This window comes from Pleurodeles waltl, chromosome 8 (assembly GCF_031143425.1).
Source record: "Pleurodeles waltl isolate 20211129_DDA chromosome 8, aPleWal1.hap1.20221129, whole genome shotgun sequence".
NCBI lineage: Eukaryota > Metazoa > Chordata > Amphibia > Caudata > Salamandridae > Pleurodeles > Pleurodeles waltl.
In genome coordinates, this window is record NC_090447.1 from 1,520,436,219 (window position 1) to 1,520,451,260 (window position 15,042).

The 15,042-nt window shown below is 48.2% G+C and overlaps 1 protein-coding gene across 2 annotated transcripts in view; it reads right to left on the bottom strand.

Annotated features, from left to right (window-relative positions):
• Positions 1 to 581: 581 nt before the first annotated feature.
• Positions 582 to 15,042, bottom strand: part of LOC138248871 (zinc finger protein 84-like) — a 45,163-nt gene continuing 30,702 nt past the window's right edge. For both annotated transcript variants that reach the window (XM_069202838.1, XM_069202837.1), the window contains one exon: positions 582 to 4,344. In XM_069202838.1, the coding sequence (XP_069058939.1) occupies positions 3,023 to 4,344 (1,322 nt within the window). In that variant the 3' untranslated portion in view covers positions 582 to 3,022. The remainder of the gene's footprint in view (positions 4,345 to 15,042) is intronic.

The window sequence follows — 15,042 nt, forward strand, 5'->3', positions numbered from 1 at the left end:
TCAAAGGTCACAGGTAAGAAGTCACAGGTGAAAATCAAGAATTCAATTATAAATTTTCAATAATAATTCAGGCTATACCCGGTATCAGCAGTAGACTGGGGATTGGGGGGGAGGGAGGGGCACGTATAGCAGAGTGTAGAGAACAGAAACAATTGCAGAGGTATGTGCACAGGAAGGTATATCTTGTGTGCCCAGTTGTCTTAAGATCTACTGGGACACTAATTACAATTAATAAAATTTTATTAATACTATCCCACCACTGCCTGCCTGTCACTGCCTCAGCCAGTCTCCTTAAGTCTTTGTGACCAATGTCCCTCTAGGTCTGAAACATCCTCATCCTACCACCAAACCAATGCTGTGTGAAGATATGAAGAAGATGGCATCTTGAGATGGGGAAACTTGGCGGCTTGAGGGTATCCTAAGCTCATCTCTGGCTCCAACGCCCATGGTCCCAGCCTTTCCACTCAGCGGCTGTCAGGCGTCACAAACATCACTCGGTTACCGAACACCCTTCAATGGTTCACCATCAGGAGCAGAGCGGCTGGTGGGAAGGCTCATTTGTTAAAAACAGAGCAGCTTTTAAAAGCAGAATTACACATTTATTTAAAAAAATGCAAAGATTAAATACCATATTATTACCACAGTACTGCATAACTAACATGAAAAAACACTGTTTAAGGCCACACGAATTGCATATTACAATGACTTCATGCAGAGAAATAAATCTGCTAACGGTGATTTGGCCACATAAACTTATATTTTACCTCTTGCATTCAACTCTGGTTAAATATATTCTTTTAAAATAAATATATTTTTGAAAAATACTAAGATTCCTCTCTATACTCAAACTTCATATATTTATATATGCATATGGGCACGCTGTGAATATGAGAATGCACAGTGCTCTGTATAGATATGTACATGAAACTAAGGCGTGTCTGAATTCATACTCATCTGCCTAGAACATTGTTCAGTAGGAGAAATGCCTTAGATACTGAGAGACATTCATATAAATTGAACAATGGGTTATGTCCTCATGACCCATAAAATATGTAGTTTTAACATTACATTGATGCGGCAGATACTCATACAAGGGACGTGAAACACCAGCATTCCAACAGGAACTAATACAGAAATATGAACTTTTCACCCTAAACGGTGCAATAAACTTACCAGCCTCTGATTAGATCGCTGCATAACTCCATAGGATGTCCAAGGCACAAATATCCTAATATGATTTTTCCCATTTTTATACTGTGGATTTATCAGAGAATGATTTTTGACCTGGTGAAGGACCAACCTGTATAGCATTATAAATACTTGAATTCTTAGTCTTAGTAATACCTTAGGCAGTGGACCAATGAGGCGCTACACTGCGCACCGGGAGCTGGTACTGGGTAGTCTAAGTAATAAGGAAGTTACAGGGTATATGGTACCGTCAGCAGCCCTCATCCATATGATGGGCTTCTTTACCATCGAGGTACTTTGCCTCAATACCAGCCTCAGTGCAGGAGCATTGAAACAATGCGACTCCAACCCCACTTGACAAGAACCAAAATAGACCTAGTCCAAATCTAGGAAATCTATTATCCATAACGAAAATTCAATAAAAAGTAGTGGAAAAAAAGGTGACACCAGAATCTCAAAAGCTAGGCATTGAGCCTCTGCTGAAAACTTTAAACCACACTTCTTCAAGTCTCAATGCATGGATTAACTGAGCTGTAGAACAACTCTAAGGCTGCGATCACAGATGACGCTCGCAGAAGGAGATGGTCTACAGATGAGCTTTTCTGGCTTAAGGGTAAGTTATGAATTCTCACAACCACATGGCAAACGTCAAATGCTCAAATACTCATGTGATGCCGTGAATCATGCCATTCTCTCTGACTGTGGGGCACTGCATGCATGTTTGTCATTACTCGGAATGACTCACTTCAAGGTCGTCTTAGGCAAGAGTATGTCCTGGCTGCAATGTGATAGTTTTATAGCTGTGCGTCTTCTCTGCTTGTACATGAACCCCTTGCATGACTTACTGCAGGAGGGAGTGGTGAGTAATTTTCACATTAATTCCAATCATACCCCAACTAAGGCTTCCCTCAGTGGTAACATCAAGAAGGGCACATGGACAGGGGATGCTCTTTTACAAACCTGGATGTAATGCAACTGGCCGTCTCTGAATGCTGGAAAAACAATACTCATACAGATCAATTCTGAGAACAAACTATTTCCTGAAGTAGAAACCCTTAGGTTTTGGTTGGATTTTTGTCTTACCATGAAAACGTAAATAAAAATGAAGGGTTCTGTACACACTCCATTGCCACAATGTGCTCCTTTGGGAAAGCAGACTAAAGGCATTCGTCAAGCTAGGAAGGTGACAGCACAATGAAGACTCTATCTCTCTATGTGGCGGGCAACACTTCCTACCAATTTTGCCCAGACATAAGTTGTATAATTTCTAAGCACTCTCTAACGGTTATAACATAATCCCCAATCCATCAGGAGTGAACACTACACTGGAGGACAATATTCATATGGTATTTCCTAGTAAGAAATGTGAAATCTATGTAAATTTGACTACTAATAATTTTACTGGAACAAACTGGTTCAGGGTGGGGGGTCACTGTATGGAATAAATTTCACAGTGACGATGAGATGTTAAAAGCAATCCGGTGTTTTAAGAAAAGGCTGAAAACCTTTCTTGTTGAGAACGTTTTGGCTGTTGCAAGCACCCTGCTAGGAAATGTTTGTGGTGCATGGTGAAGGTGTGGGATTTGGGTTTATGTTTTGCCTACTGATCAGGTTTATCTTTTGAGTATTTCTGTTCTCGCTCTCAGTGCAAAAGCCTCTCTCCTCTCAAGCCTCAAGATGTATATGATTTATTACAAGACTTTTCTGTTGAGTAAATCTTAACCTACATGCTACATTGAAAGGGTCTCCCCTTCTGCATCTAATCTTTTGCCGCTCTTAAGCTTTGTCATGTAAGGAAAACTCTCCTTCATTTGGAACAGTAAAGAAGCCTCACCTATGTGTGCATCCTCTGGTGCTTCCCAAGACTTTTCTTTTGAGTAAATCTTTTATTACACTGAGTGCAGTGAAAAGGCTTCAACCCGGTGTGGATTCTTTGATGACTGAGAAGATCGTGTTTTTGATTAAAGCTCTTCTGACACTGGTTGCAGTGGAAGGGCCTCTCTCCTGTGTGTATTCGTAGGTGAGCTAGAAGGTTCTGTTTGAAATTAAAGCTCTTGTCACACTTAGGGCAGTGAAAAGGCTTCAAACCTGTGTGGATTCTTTGATGACTGAGTAGATCACGCTTTTGAAAAAAGCGCTTCTCACATTCTGTGCACTGGAAGGGCCTCTCTCCTGTGTGGATCTGTAGGTGAGTTAGAAGATTTTGCTTCCAATTAAAGCTCTTCTCACACTTTGTGCACTGATATGGCCGCACCCCTGTGTGTGTTTTTTGGTGATCCAGAAGGTGACGCTTTTGATTAAAGCTCTTCTCACACTCCTTGCACTGGAAAGGCCTCGCCCCTGTGTGGATTTTTTGGTGTGACAGAAGATTTCCCTTTTGAGTGAAGCTCTTCTCACACTCTGTGCAGTGAAAAGGTTTCTCCCCTGTGTGGATTCTTAGATGAGTAAGAAGATTTTGCTTGTTCTTAAAGCTCTTCTGACACTCAGTGCACGGAAAAGGATTCACACCTGTGTGGATTCTTAGATGAGTTAGAAGATTTTGCTTCCGGTTGAAACTCTTCTCACACACAGTGCAGTGAAAAGGCTTCACCCCGGAGTGAATTCTCAGATGAGTTAGAAGATTTTGCTTCCGGTTAAAGCTCTTCCCACATTCAGTGCACTGAAAAGGCTTCTCCCCAGTGTGGATTCTTAGATGAATTAGAAGATTGTGTTTCAGATTAAAGCTCTTATCACAGTCCGTGCAATGGAAGGGCCTCACCGGTTTGGGGCTTCTTTGGTGCCTTAGGAGATTGTTCTTTTGAGTAAAGGTAGTCTCACAACCAGTACCCTGGAAGGGTCTAACCTGTGTGTGGATTCTCTGGTGCCTCAGGGGAATGGTCTCGTTAGTAAAGCTCTTTTCACACTCTGTGCAACAAAGCGGTCCGAGCCCTGTGAGTGTGCTTTGATGTTGCAGAAGAAGCATCTTTCCACAGACACTGCAGTGAAAGGGTCTCGCAAATGTCTGTACTCGTTGATGATCTAGAAGAGATGACATCTTAGTGAATATTTTCTCACACTCCCTGCAGGTCAGGCTTTTCTTAGGAATCCCTTGCTGCTTCTTCAGTGGGCATAGACAAGATGTGTTCTCATTCATACTTCTCGTCCTGGATCGATGTGCTGCAGAACAAAATGAAAAGTCAAAGATCGTATAAGGAGAATGATTTATAAAAAAGGAAATGGGAGTAGTATTGTTTATTAACAGATGGCAGTCCTTTTAAGGTAAGACACTTGGGAGTTCCAATTGAAAGGAATATTGTAAGCTGTCCGTGGACTACGGTAACGCCCTCTACGCTGGTACCACAGCCAAGCTTCAGCAAAAACTCCAGCGAATCCAGAACGCAGCTGCACGTCTCATCCTCAACTTCCCCCACCACAAACACATCTCCGCTCACCTCAGATCTCTTCACTGGCTGCCCATCAGCATAAGGATCATCTTCAAAGTCCTTATCCACGCTCACAAATCCCTCCACAACACTGGACCAGCCTACCTTAATGAACGATTAAACTTCTACACACCTACTCGACTTCTCTACTTCGCTGACCTCGCCACAGTCCCCCGCATCCAATGCACCACCTCCGGCGGCAGATCCTTCTCCCACCTTGCCTCCAAGACCTGGAACTCCATCCCCACCAACCTACACAAGACCCAGGACCTCATAACTTTCAGAAAGCACCTCAAGACATGACTTTTTGAGCAGTAAATGGCAACCCCCCCCACATCCAGCGCCTTGAGACCCTAACGGATGAGTAGTGCACTTAATACATTTTTTGATTGTTTGATTGATTGATAGACAAATATTGTGCTGTACTATAATACTAAGTGCCATCACTACAACAGAAGAATGTCACGAAATCCAGCAACAAGCAAGAGTTATTCATTATAACACTTACTATCACAGGGTCCTGCAATAAAAGGGTTAAAAATGACAGCAATCTGGGGGGGGTGGGGCGTGACTTCGGGCGTCAAGATGGCGGTCGCACTCTGAGAGTGCTCTGGACCCCTCCGTCATCCGCCCGAATATGCCGCGATCTGATGGGTTAATGGCACTACCTCGAGCACTCCAGTGGACTCCCTTCTCCTTGGGGAGCATGCAGAGGTTAAAAAAAACGACTCAGAACGGCCCCCGTGGCCGCCTTGCAACCCGTCTAATTCAAACAAAATGGGTGGCGGCTGAGCTCGGGGACCGGGGCTCCCGCTGAGGCTGATGAAGAGAGTTGGAGTGGTGCTCCTGACACGGATGCCGAGAGGTACCTGGAATATCGCCGGCTGAGGTGTGTCGCTGCCGCGCCCCCGCCGGAGGTGAAGCGGTGTGACCGCGGCCGTCAGGGGGGAAGCAGTGGAGGTGCGGCATACGCTGAGGAGCCCCTCGGAGGTAGGAGGGCACGCCCTGCCGAACGAGGTACATGGCGTGCTGATCTGGGGACACAGCGCTCGGGGATCCTGGAGGAGCCAGAGGCGCGAGCGGCCCCAGAGAGGGCAGCCAGGCACAACGAGACCTCCAGAACATACGCGGAACGGGGGCACACCCATTCCGGTAAGAGGAGGGGAGGTGTGAGGAGCCAGGCGGCCCAGGCAATCCCTCAAGGCGCTGAGCCTGCGAGCCATTTCCTCAACTCCCACGAGGATTAAAGCCGAACGAAGACCAGGCGAGGGGAGGAGTGACTCCCTGGTCCCTCGCGAGTGCACAAGGCTGCAGCGCAAGCAGCGAACACCCACCGGCCCCGGGGATAGACACCAGCAACTGGGCTGAAATGAGCAAAGGCCCACCGCAGAGACGCTGATGCCCGGAGGTACCGAGGATTGGCCTCCCGGGGCTGGGAGTTCCCCCTGGATCCCGAGGGGTCGCGACGGTGCTCGGAGAAGGGCCCCGATCTAGTGGCCCCTCAACACTCAGGCGTCCGTCGCAGGGACCTCCCCTCTTTCCTGTTGAGTTGGCCCGGCCGGTGGGGGAGACAGACACTGGACTGCTGAACCTCAAATAAAGAACAATACCCGCTCAATCCAACCTGCGTAGTTTGGGGCCCCTGCGAGTCCGTGGGGGTGCTCCCTCTTGGTTCCTGGACACGGGGAGCTCAATGAATGTTTGAGACTCGAAAATAAAACTCCACATGAGATAATACAATCTGTTCCCTGCCCGAGCAACAAGATGGGAAGAGACAAAGCGAACAAACAACCCCCTGCTTCCCAGCAAAAGATTGACCAATTCACAGCGCCTGCGGGTCCGCGGAAAGACGGAGACACAGCCAGTGGAGGTCCGGCTCCTGACGGAGTGAACGCCATCCTCCAGGCGATTCAATCATCGCAGACCGCCGTGGAGACCAAGATCGGAGAGATCCGGGAGGACATGGGATTAATTAGGCAGGACCTCAGAAATGCTGTGGGCCGTATTACTGAGGTAGAAAACCGAGTCTCTCAGACAGAAGACGAACTATCCGATCTCAGAACCAGGGTGGCCCAACTCCAAACTCGAACTAACGAATTGCACCGCCGTGCCGAAGATGCAGAAAATCGGTCGAGACGCAATAACCTGCGCTTTGTCGGATTTCCGGAAGGCGCGGAGGAGGATAAACCTTCCGATTTTCTGGAGCAGTGGATCAAGACCTGGATCCCAGATCAAACCCTTTCGTCTTGGTTCGCGATTGAACGTGCTTACAGGGCCCTTGCTCCACGCCCACCACCGGGCGGCCCCAGGCGCCCTATGATTGCAGGCTTCCTTAATTTCAAGGACCGAGACAATATCCTTAAGGAAGCCAGGTGTGCCGAGAACCTTCAATGGGAGAACCATAGGATCTTAATATTCCCTGACTACACCCGTAAAGTGCAGATTCGCCGCCGTTCCTATGAGCATGTCAAACAAAAGCTTAGAGCAATGCATCTCTCATACATGCTATTATTCCCTGCCAGACTCAAGGTCCTAATGGCCGGAAAGGCCTACTTCTTCGAGTCCCCGGAGGAGGCATGGGACTGGCTGACTGAAGAGGGCACTGGGGCTCGGGGGGGTCCCCGGGGCACGGTGGGCGGCCCCTCCCATGGGGTGCCCCCCCCAGTGGGGTGGCCCCGGAGAGGCAGACGACGAACTAGATCCAGAAAAGGTAGATGGAAAGATTCGGACGCCACTGCGAACAATGCATCACCCTCGGGCTCTGGTGTGCAGGAGGGGGGGGCCTCTGGCGGATCGCCGGGGCCTCGGGACGCGGCCCGTGCCACGGACGACACCGACCTGAGCCAGTCTCCGGTACTCGGCTGAGGCGGGACAGGCAACCTCTGATGGAGCGAGAGCGTACGGCAGAGGTGCCCACTCTGGACATGCGGCCAGGGGAGGTGACACCATGGAGGGCTCAATACCTCCTTAACACACGTTCCGTGTGATTTACTTAAAAGCCGTTAACTGCATCTGATCCGACTAAAGGGAGGGGTCCACCACTCCACTCCAATAGCAGTCCTTCTGGCTGTTTTGTTCCAGTTGGGTAACGGGGCGACAGATGCTTCCGGGGTGGGAGTATGGGGTGAGGGGTGGTTAGGGGGAAAAGAGTTTGACACAGGTTTAGATAGTAATGTGTTGATAAGCTCACCTTGTTATTTTAATATTTCACTGTTGCAATTGAAACGGTCATCCCAAGATTCACAGGCAGGCACCCAGCAAAATATAGCAAACATGCAGCTCACGACTGGCCCTTACTGACTCAGGTCATCTCAAAGAACGTAAATAGCCTGCTAGATAAAATCAAGAGATCCACTGTATTCAGCACTCTCCGCAGATACTCCCCCGCTGTGGTCCTATTACAAGAAACCCACCTCCTTGGAACTAGATGCCCCATGCTCTCACGGGGAGGTTACGATAGAGTCTACCATGCAGGCTTCTCCAGAGGCTCGAGAGGGGTGGCCATCCTGCTCCACCGCTCACTACCTATGGTAATTACAGCTACGCAATCGGACCCGCAGGGCAGATTTGTAGTGGTCACGGGAGTACTTCACGGATCACCACTAAACCTGGTGAGCATATACGCCCCTCCGGCAGGGCTCGACGCCTTTTTAACTTCTCTTCGCCAGGTAATTGCTGGGCTCCCTCAGGGAGCCACATTAGTAGGAGGGGATTTCAATGCTGTCCCTGATCCAAGCCTAGACGTATCAGGCGAGATTACTACTAGCAGATCCAACCGAGCGTTGAGTCTCACGGGCTGGGCTGAAAGCCTGGGTCTCTGCGACATATGGAGAGTCTGGCACCCTAGGGAGCGTCAATACACACACACATCGGCCGCCCACCCGACACAATCCAGAATTGACCTTGTATTTATGCCCGCCCTTGAGGTCACCAGCGTCACAGGAGCGGATATACTACTGCGTCGAGTCTCCGACCACGCACCAGTGAGGGTCCGATTGGGGGGGGGGGGGTTGGATCCCTCCAGACGACCGGTGTGGCGCCTTAATGCATGGTATCTGCAAGACAACGACTACACCCTTGAGGTCAGGAACCACCTCACTCACTACTTTGAAATGAATCTGGGATCAGTCCGATCCCCAGGCACACTATGGGCCGTGTGTAAGGCCACTCTGAGAGGGCACGCTAAGCATCTTCTTCGTGTCCGCGAACGCGCCCGAAACTCGCAAGTATCTGCTCTAGAGGCAAAGGCTTTAAGCCTGGAGCGACAATATGGGATCTCTAAATCAGCCTCCATTCTGAGACACCTCAGCATGGTGAGAGATGAAATTAAACACCTAGTGCTAGAATCAGCAAAGCATATTTGGAGGGCCTCAGCTGCCCGAGTGTATGGATGGGGAGATAAGAATGGGAAACTCTTACATTGGCTGGCTACTCGCCCTCTAGCCAATAGAGTCATTCCCGAAATCATGGATGATTCAGGCTCCCTTTCTAAGACTCCCACCGAAATCGCACGAAGCTTTGCTTCCTATTACGCTCGCCTATATGCAGAACACCCACGGTCCATTCCCGAGAAAGAGTCTCCTCTCCTAAACGAAATACCCCTCTCCAGAGTCTCCCCGGAGACAAGGAACAGACTGGGTGAAGCCCTCAACCTCCCCGAGATTACTAACGCAATCGCCTGCCTGACATCGGGCAAAACCCCAGGGCCGGACAGGCTTCCGGCGGAGCTGTATAGCAAATGTGGCGACATCCTAAGCCCCCACCTGCTTGAAATGTACACAGAAGCCGAAAAGCAAGCCGCTTTCCTGATGTGATTGATCAAGCCACAATTGTGGTAATCCCTAAGACGCAACCCCCATCAAAATACTGCTCGGCATACCGGCCCATTTCTCTCCTGAATATGGAGATCAAAGTACTGTCTTCAATCCTGGCCGCTAGACTGAAAGAAGCCATGCCCTCGTTGGTGCATCCTGACCAGTGTGGCTTTATGCCCACCCGTGGCACAAGGCACTGTATTAGACGGCTGCACCTGGCCCTAGCACAACGCGGGACTCTGTCACATAATCTCTTGCCATTGCTCCTACTCGATTTCGAGAAAGCCTTTGACACGGTAGACTGGTCCTACCTGGACCAGGTTCTGCAAAGTAATGGGCTTGGGGCTAAATTCCGTGGCCTGGTAAAACTGCTTTACTCCAACCCGACGGCCCGAGTACAAGTGAATGGAGTGGTTTCTGATCTGTTTCCCATCAGCCGTGGCACCCGACAGGGGTGCCCTCTATCCCCCCTGCTCTTTGCCTTAATGACTGAACCATTGGTGATATTGTTATGCGGGGATCCTTTGATTGAGTGTTGGTCCTGGCCCACATGTACAGAGGACTGAGTGGCACTTTATGCGGACGATGTCTTGTTATACATCTCCAACCCACCCACGAGTGGTCCCCGCGTTCTACACATACTGAACCTCTTCGCGGAGGCTTCCGGGCTGACTCTAAACCATAGTAAATCCTTGCTGGTCCCTCTCCACCGCTCTCGAGACTGTGTGGATTGGCAACATACTATCCCAGTGAAAAGAAATAGCTTTAAATATCTAGGAATATACATCTCGCTACTCCCGGAACTAACCTGGGAACTCAACATTACACCCTTAATCAGGAGAATTAAGACTGACCTCCAACGTTGGAAAACACTTCCCCTCAACCTCCTAGGCAGAATAGCACTTTTTAAGATGATGGTCCTCCCCAGACTTCTTTATCTATTACAGAACTTCCCACATCCCATCCCGAAGAGATGGTTTCAGGAGCTGGACACATTAGCACGCCAGTTCATATGGAGTGGCGTTCGTCCACGATTGGCGCTCGTCACCTGCCAGAGGGACGTCTACGATGGGGGACTGGGCATGTCCAACATTTACCAGTACCACCTCGCAATGCACCTACAAGTGATTAATGATTGGATGGGGGGTGGATGGTCGGACCCGGCATACCGACTAGAACTCCACACATTGAGTTATCCGCGGATCTTCAATGCCCTATATGGGGGCCCGATCTCCCGAGATACGCCTGACATAACCAAGGTGGTCCTAATGGGATGGCGGGCGGCTCAAAGGGTGTCGAGATGGTGGGGAAGCCTCACTCAACAGACCCCGCTGTGGCACGGGAAACAACTGGAAGAAGTTGCGGGCCTAGAGGGATTCCAGAAATGGGACAACATTGGCATATCCACACTAGGCGACATTTGGAACGGGACACACATGCGGTCCTTTGAGGAGCTCCAGAATCTATTTTCACTAAACAAGACGCAATTCCATAAATATCTCCAGCTCTGCCCTACAATCACACGTACAAGCAGGGAACACAATACCAGAGTACAGCCCGATGGAGGCAAAGGCACTAATGGGGAATCTAGGCAAAGGAGGCGTCTCCCAGATATACCGCGCCCTGGTGTCCAACACAGCTCGCTCTCTAGAAGGGCTCTGCCAGAAATGGGAGGGATGGGTGGGCCCCATAGAGGAGGTGGATTGGGGCGAGGCACTGATGGCACCCCCCTCCCTTACGATGGCCTCCCGATTCCGACAAATACAGACCTATTACCTTCACGTAGCATACCTAACACCTACTAAACTACACAGAGCGGGCCTCCGAACCACAGCTGACTGCCCTCAGTGTCTGGACCCCTCTGCCGACTTCTTTCATATGGTTTGGTCATGTCCGGTCATAGCAACATATTGGAGGGCGGTCCTAAATGATGTCTCTGAGGTCCTGCAAGAAGATGTAGGGAAAACACCGTTGTCCGCTCTACTGGGAATTATGGGAGACACTGGGTTGAGAAGACCAGATAGGACCTTCCTGGGGGTTGCATGTTTGGTGGCCAAGAGGGATATAATGGCGAATTGGAAAGCCAAGGGGGGCCCGGCCCTGACTAAGTGGAGGCGTGGAATGGACTGGTGCGCGATACGGGAAAAATTGGTATATGAGGCTAGAGGACGTCCGAATAAATAAAATAAGATATGGGGAAGGTGGGAAGCCGCTACAAGTGCCTTCCCTACATCACCGAAAGCTACCTCACCACAGAGGGTCGAAACAGCCCCCCCTCCTACTCCAACCTCAAGGATCAACTCATAACTCACCAGGGCCTGTCAAGTAGATTTGCGTACAGTTTTCCTTCTTCTTTATAGCCTGAGAACGTGTCGCTGGAACAAGGGATCTGACCTATGTTGTGTGCCCGTTGGCACCATATTTAAATGTTTGTATCACCTTATTTTATTTGAGTTATGTGCAAAACAATAAAAATTACTTTATCAAAAAAAGAATAACAGCAATCTGAAACAGAAACTAATCTTGCCATATATTTCTGGCATCAACCCATATATGAAGACTGTGAGAAGGATTGGACTGCAAGAGTCAATGCAGTATCAAATGTATAACAAAGGGCCTGATTTAATTGTTGGCGACCTGGCCACCCTCCATTTAGGTGACGAGTATTTTACACCAATGCCCTGACGGAGGTCCCGACTGCCAAATTAAAAAATATCTGTCAGGCCGGCTGACATTTGCACGACAGAAATCTCTGTTAAGACATTTTCTAATAGCATTGTAACTTTGACTTATGGCTATGTCAAACATGGTGGAGCCGTATGGCAATGTTACAACTTTTATATTTCAAAACCAAACCCTCAAAGCGTGATTTTGTTTTTGAAAATAAAAAAGAAAGTAATATTCCTTCACTATGGGAGTTATATCCCATGGTGAGGGGGGCATTTTGTAGGTTTACCTACCCCCACCTTACAGCCAGGGTTTTCCCCGGCAGTGATGGACAGTGAAACCTCCGACAGCCTTTACCCCTTCGGACCTTTGGAGAGGCCTAATCATTAGAGACGGACCATTATGTTGGAATGAAGGGTACTCAGTCACCACTGTGATGGGCTACCCTTTCCACCAACATATAAATCAGGCCTTAAGTCTGGAGTTTCCAGTTCTAAAACTGTAGACCCTTTCTAAGACTGGCCTCATTTCACACAGGCCAGTGATAGGAATGTTCATGGGGTGCACAGAGAGCATTTAAGTCATTGAGTGAGCTACCGTTTCATGAACCTAGCCACTCACTATAAGTGAGGGTTGATGTGGGCAGGTTACCACTGCTTAAAACATGTAAGGAAATAGAGATATCTGATGCAGATTAAAGAACATATTTTTGCAAATATTTTTTCTAGAAAAAAGTAGGTTTTACAGCCAAGTGTAAAAGGATGTTGAGGAACACAAAATAACAATACCTTCAGGTCTACCACAGTACGTATAGCATTACTCCTCTGCAGCATGACAGCATGAAATACAGTACTGAGGCCATTACAAAACTGCCTACACAGTAGAAAATTGGTGCAATAAGGCCTTCTACTGTGCAAAGTCATCCTTGTGCCTGCCCATCAATTTCTGGGATGCATTTCCTGGAACAATGGAATCATCACATGCTTTCTGGGGAGACATAGGCAATTAAAGATGCTGCACTCTTCGCTGTTAATATATGGTGTTGCCAAATATGGAGACTGTAAATATAATTTCACTGATGAAGAGCTGAATCCTGACCAGGAGGAGGACCAAGTCTGGGCTTTGCAGGCTGTTTTGCACCCTCGACACAGGCTAAAAACTTCAACAGTAGAGAGGATACCTTAATTGTAGGAACACTAATCACAGACGTTTGGTAGTGCCAACCCCCAGGTAAGGATGGCAAAACCAGAAGTATATATGCAGTAAGTCCCACCATGAGCAGCACTAGTGAGAGCAGCATAAGCACCAAAGAGCGCATGTGACATTCAGTGTGAGCCCTATCTGTGCTAGAGGCGCGAAGGCTTCATGAAGTACATGGAGGAGGCAGGGCATGAAGATGTGCTTGAGAAGTATGCACAGCCGCCTTACCAGCCACCGTTTCATAGAACTAGTGCATGTGGCAGAGTAGAGATCGAACTCCTGCTGCTCTTGGATCACGAGTGTGTAACCACTCACGTCCCAGGTAACAGTGTTGTGTAGCCATTTTAGTCATAGCTCCATGCGCATTATTTTAACATACTAGGCCTGCGGCTGTGCACTTTCCCCTAGATATATTTTATTGTGCTTCATTTTATTATTGTCACAATAGCCACTTTTACGGTCTTGTTTTATTTCTCTCTAGCTAACTGTTATCGCCTAGGCTAGCACTCTGTTCTCAAAGAAGACATTCTTGCTCACTCTGTGCTTCTTCCAAGGCTCAAGTAAGATACGCTGTTGGTGAACATGGTGTAGAGTTTTGTCTCTGACGTTCATAAAAACACACATCCTTACGTAGGGACAATTTCTCAGAACATCAGCTGTTTTATTATAAAAACACTTCCCTGTCCCTTACACGTTAGAGGGAGATTCCAGCAAGATAACCACGACTGTATGCTGATTGCCAAGCACTTCGCTTCAGCTGCTTATGCAGACTTCAGGCCTTTGCTCAGGTATGGGGGATGATGTCTTCCCAGGGGAACCTGAAGGGCAGAATTAGAGCTTAACACGCTGTGCTCTATTATAGCCTAGGTAGCAATTAGTTTATTGACTCTAGTGACAATATGGTAGCGTTATTTCTATGCCTCACTCTCCTTGTCACAATTTTAATCTTGTCATCCTGTATCGTCCTGGTTACATCAGTTCATGCTTTGCTATCTAAAATGCAGCCACTTTATTAAAGCATTGTTGAAACCTATACTGCCTCTATTTGTCATTGTGTATGTGAGACTAATGTAACTGAGAGAAACGGATGAGACCTGAGTGACCACGGTTTCCCTGAGAAATCAATTATGTTGTGCGCTCGGCTGCCCAATCATCCCTGCCCTTGGGTGAAGATGAGGTGCTGCTAGTTAGCCGGAGCAAAACCCGGATTGGGGTGACAGGTGTCACTTGTAGTGGGTCAGGCTCAGTCTCTCACACCGCAGGTGATTCTGCCACTCAAAATCCAGTTGTCTCATTAGAATAATGGGAGCCTACGAGACATCGCACCGCCAACTTTTGGTCAGAATTTTCCGGTCCTCCTGAATATCTCTGTCTCACTATATACAAAGACACCTCGGTACTATATATGGAGACGTCTGTGGTATTGAGAATTTCCTCCTCAGTTAAATAGGGAGACACCTATTGGATGCTTGAGGTTGTTCAAGCTTGAACCCTAAAAGGAAAATCCCCATTTGGTAAACTTATCTCTGAACAAAACTACCATCTAATATGGCGAATCCGCAACAGGTAGCAATTGCAGTCAATATGAGACCGCCCCTTACTGCACATTTATTGGCAAATGGCCTAACGGCCCAGGGGGGTCCAGTCACATTTGCAGTTGATGCAGATGCGGTATTTTATTCTTGGGTTACTTTTCCAGCAGTTGATGGGAACACAAATACATTTCATCACTAAACACCTACAAACGTACC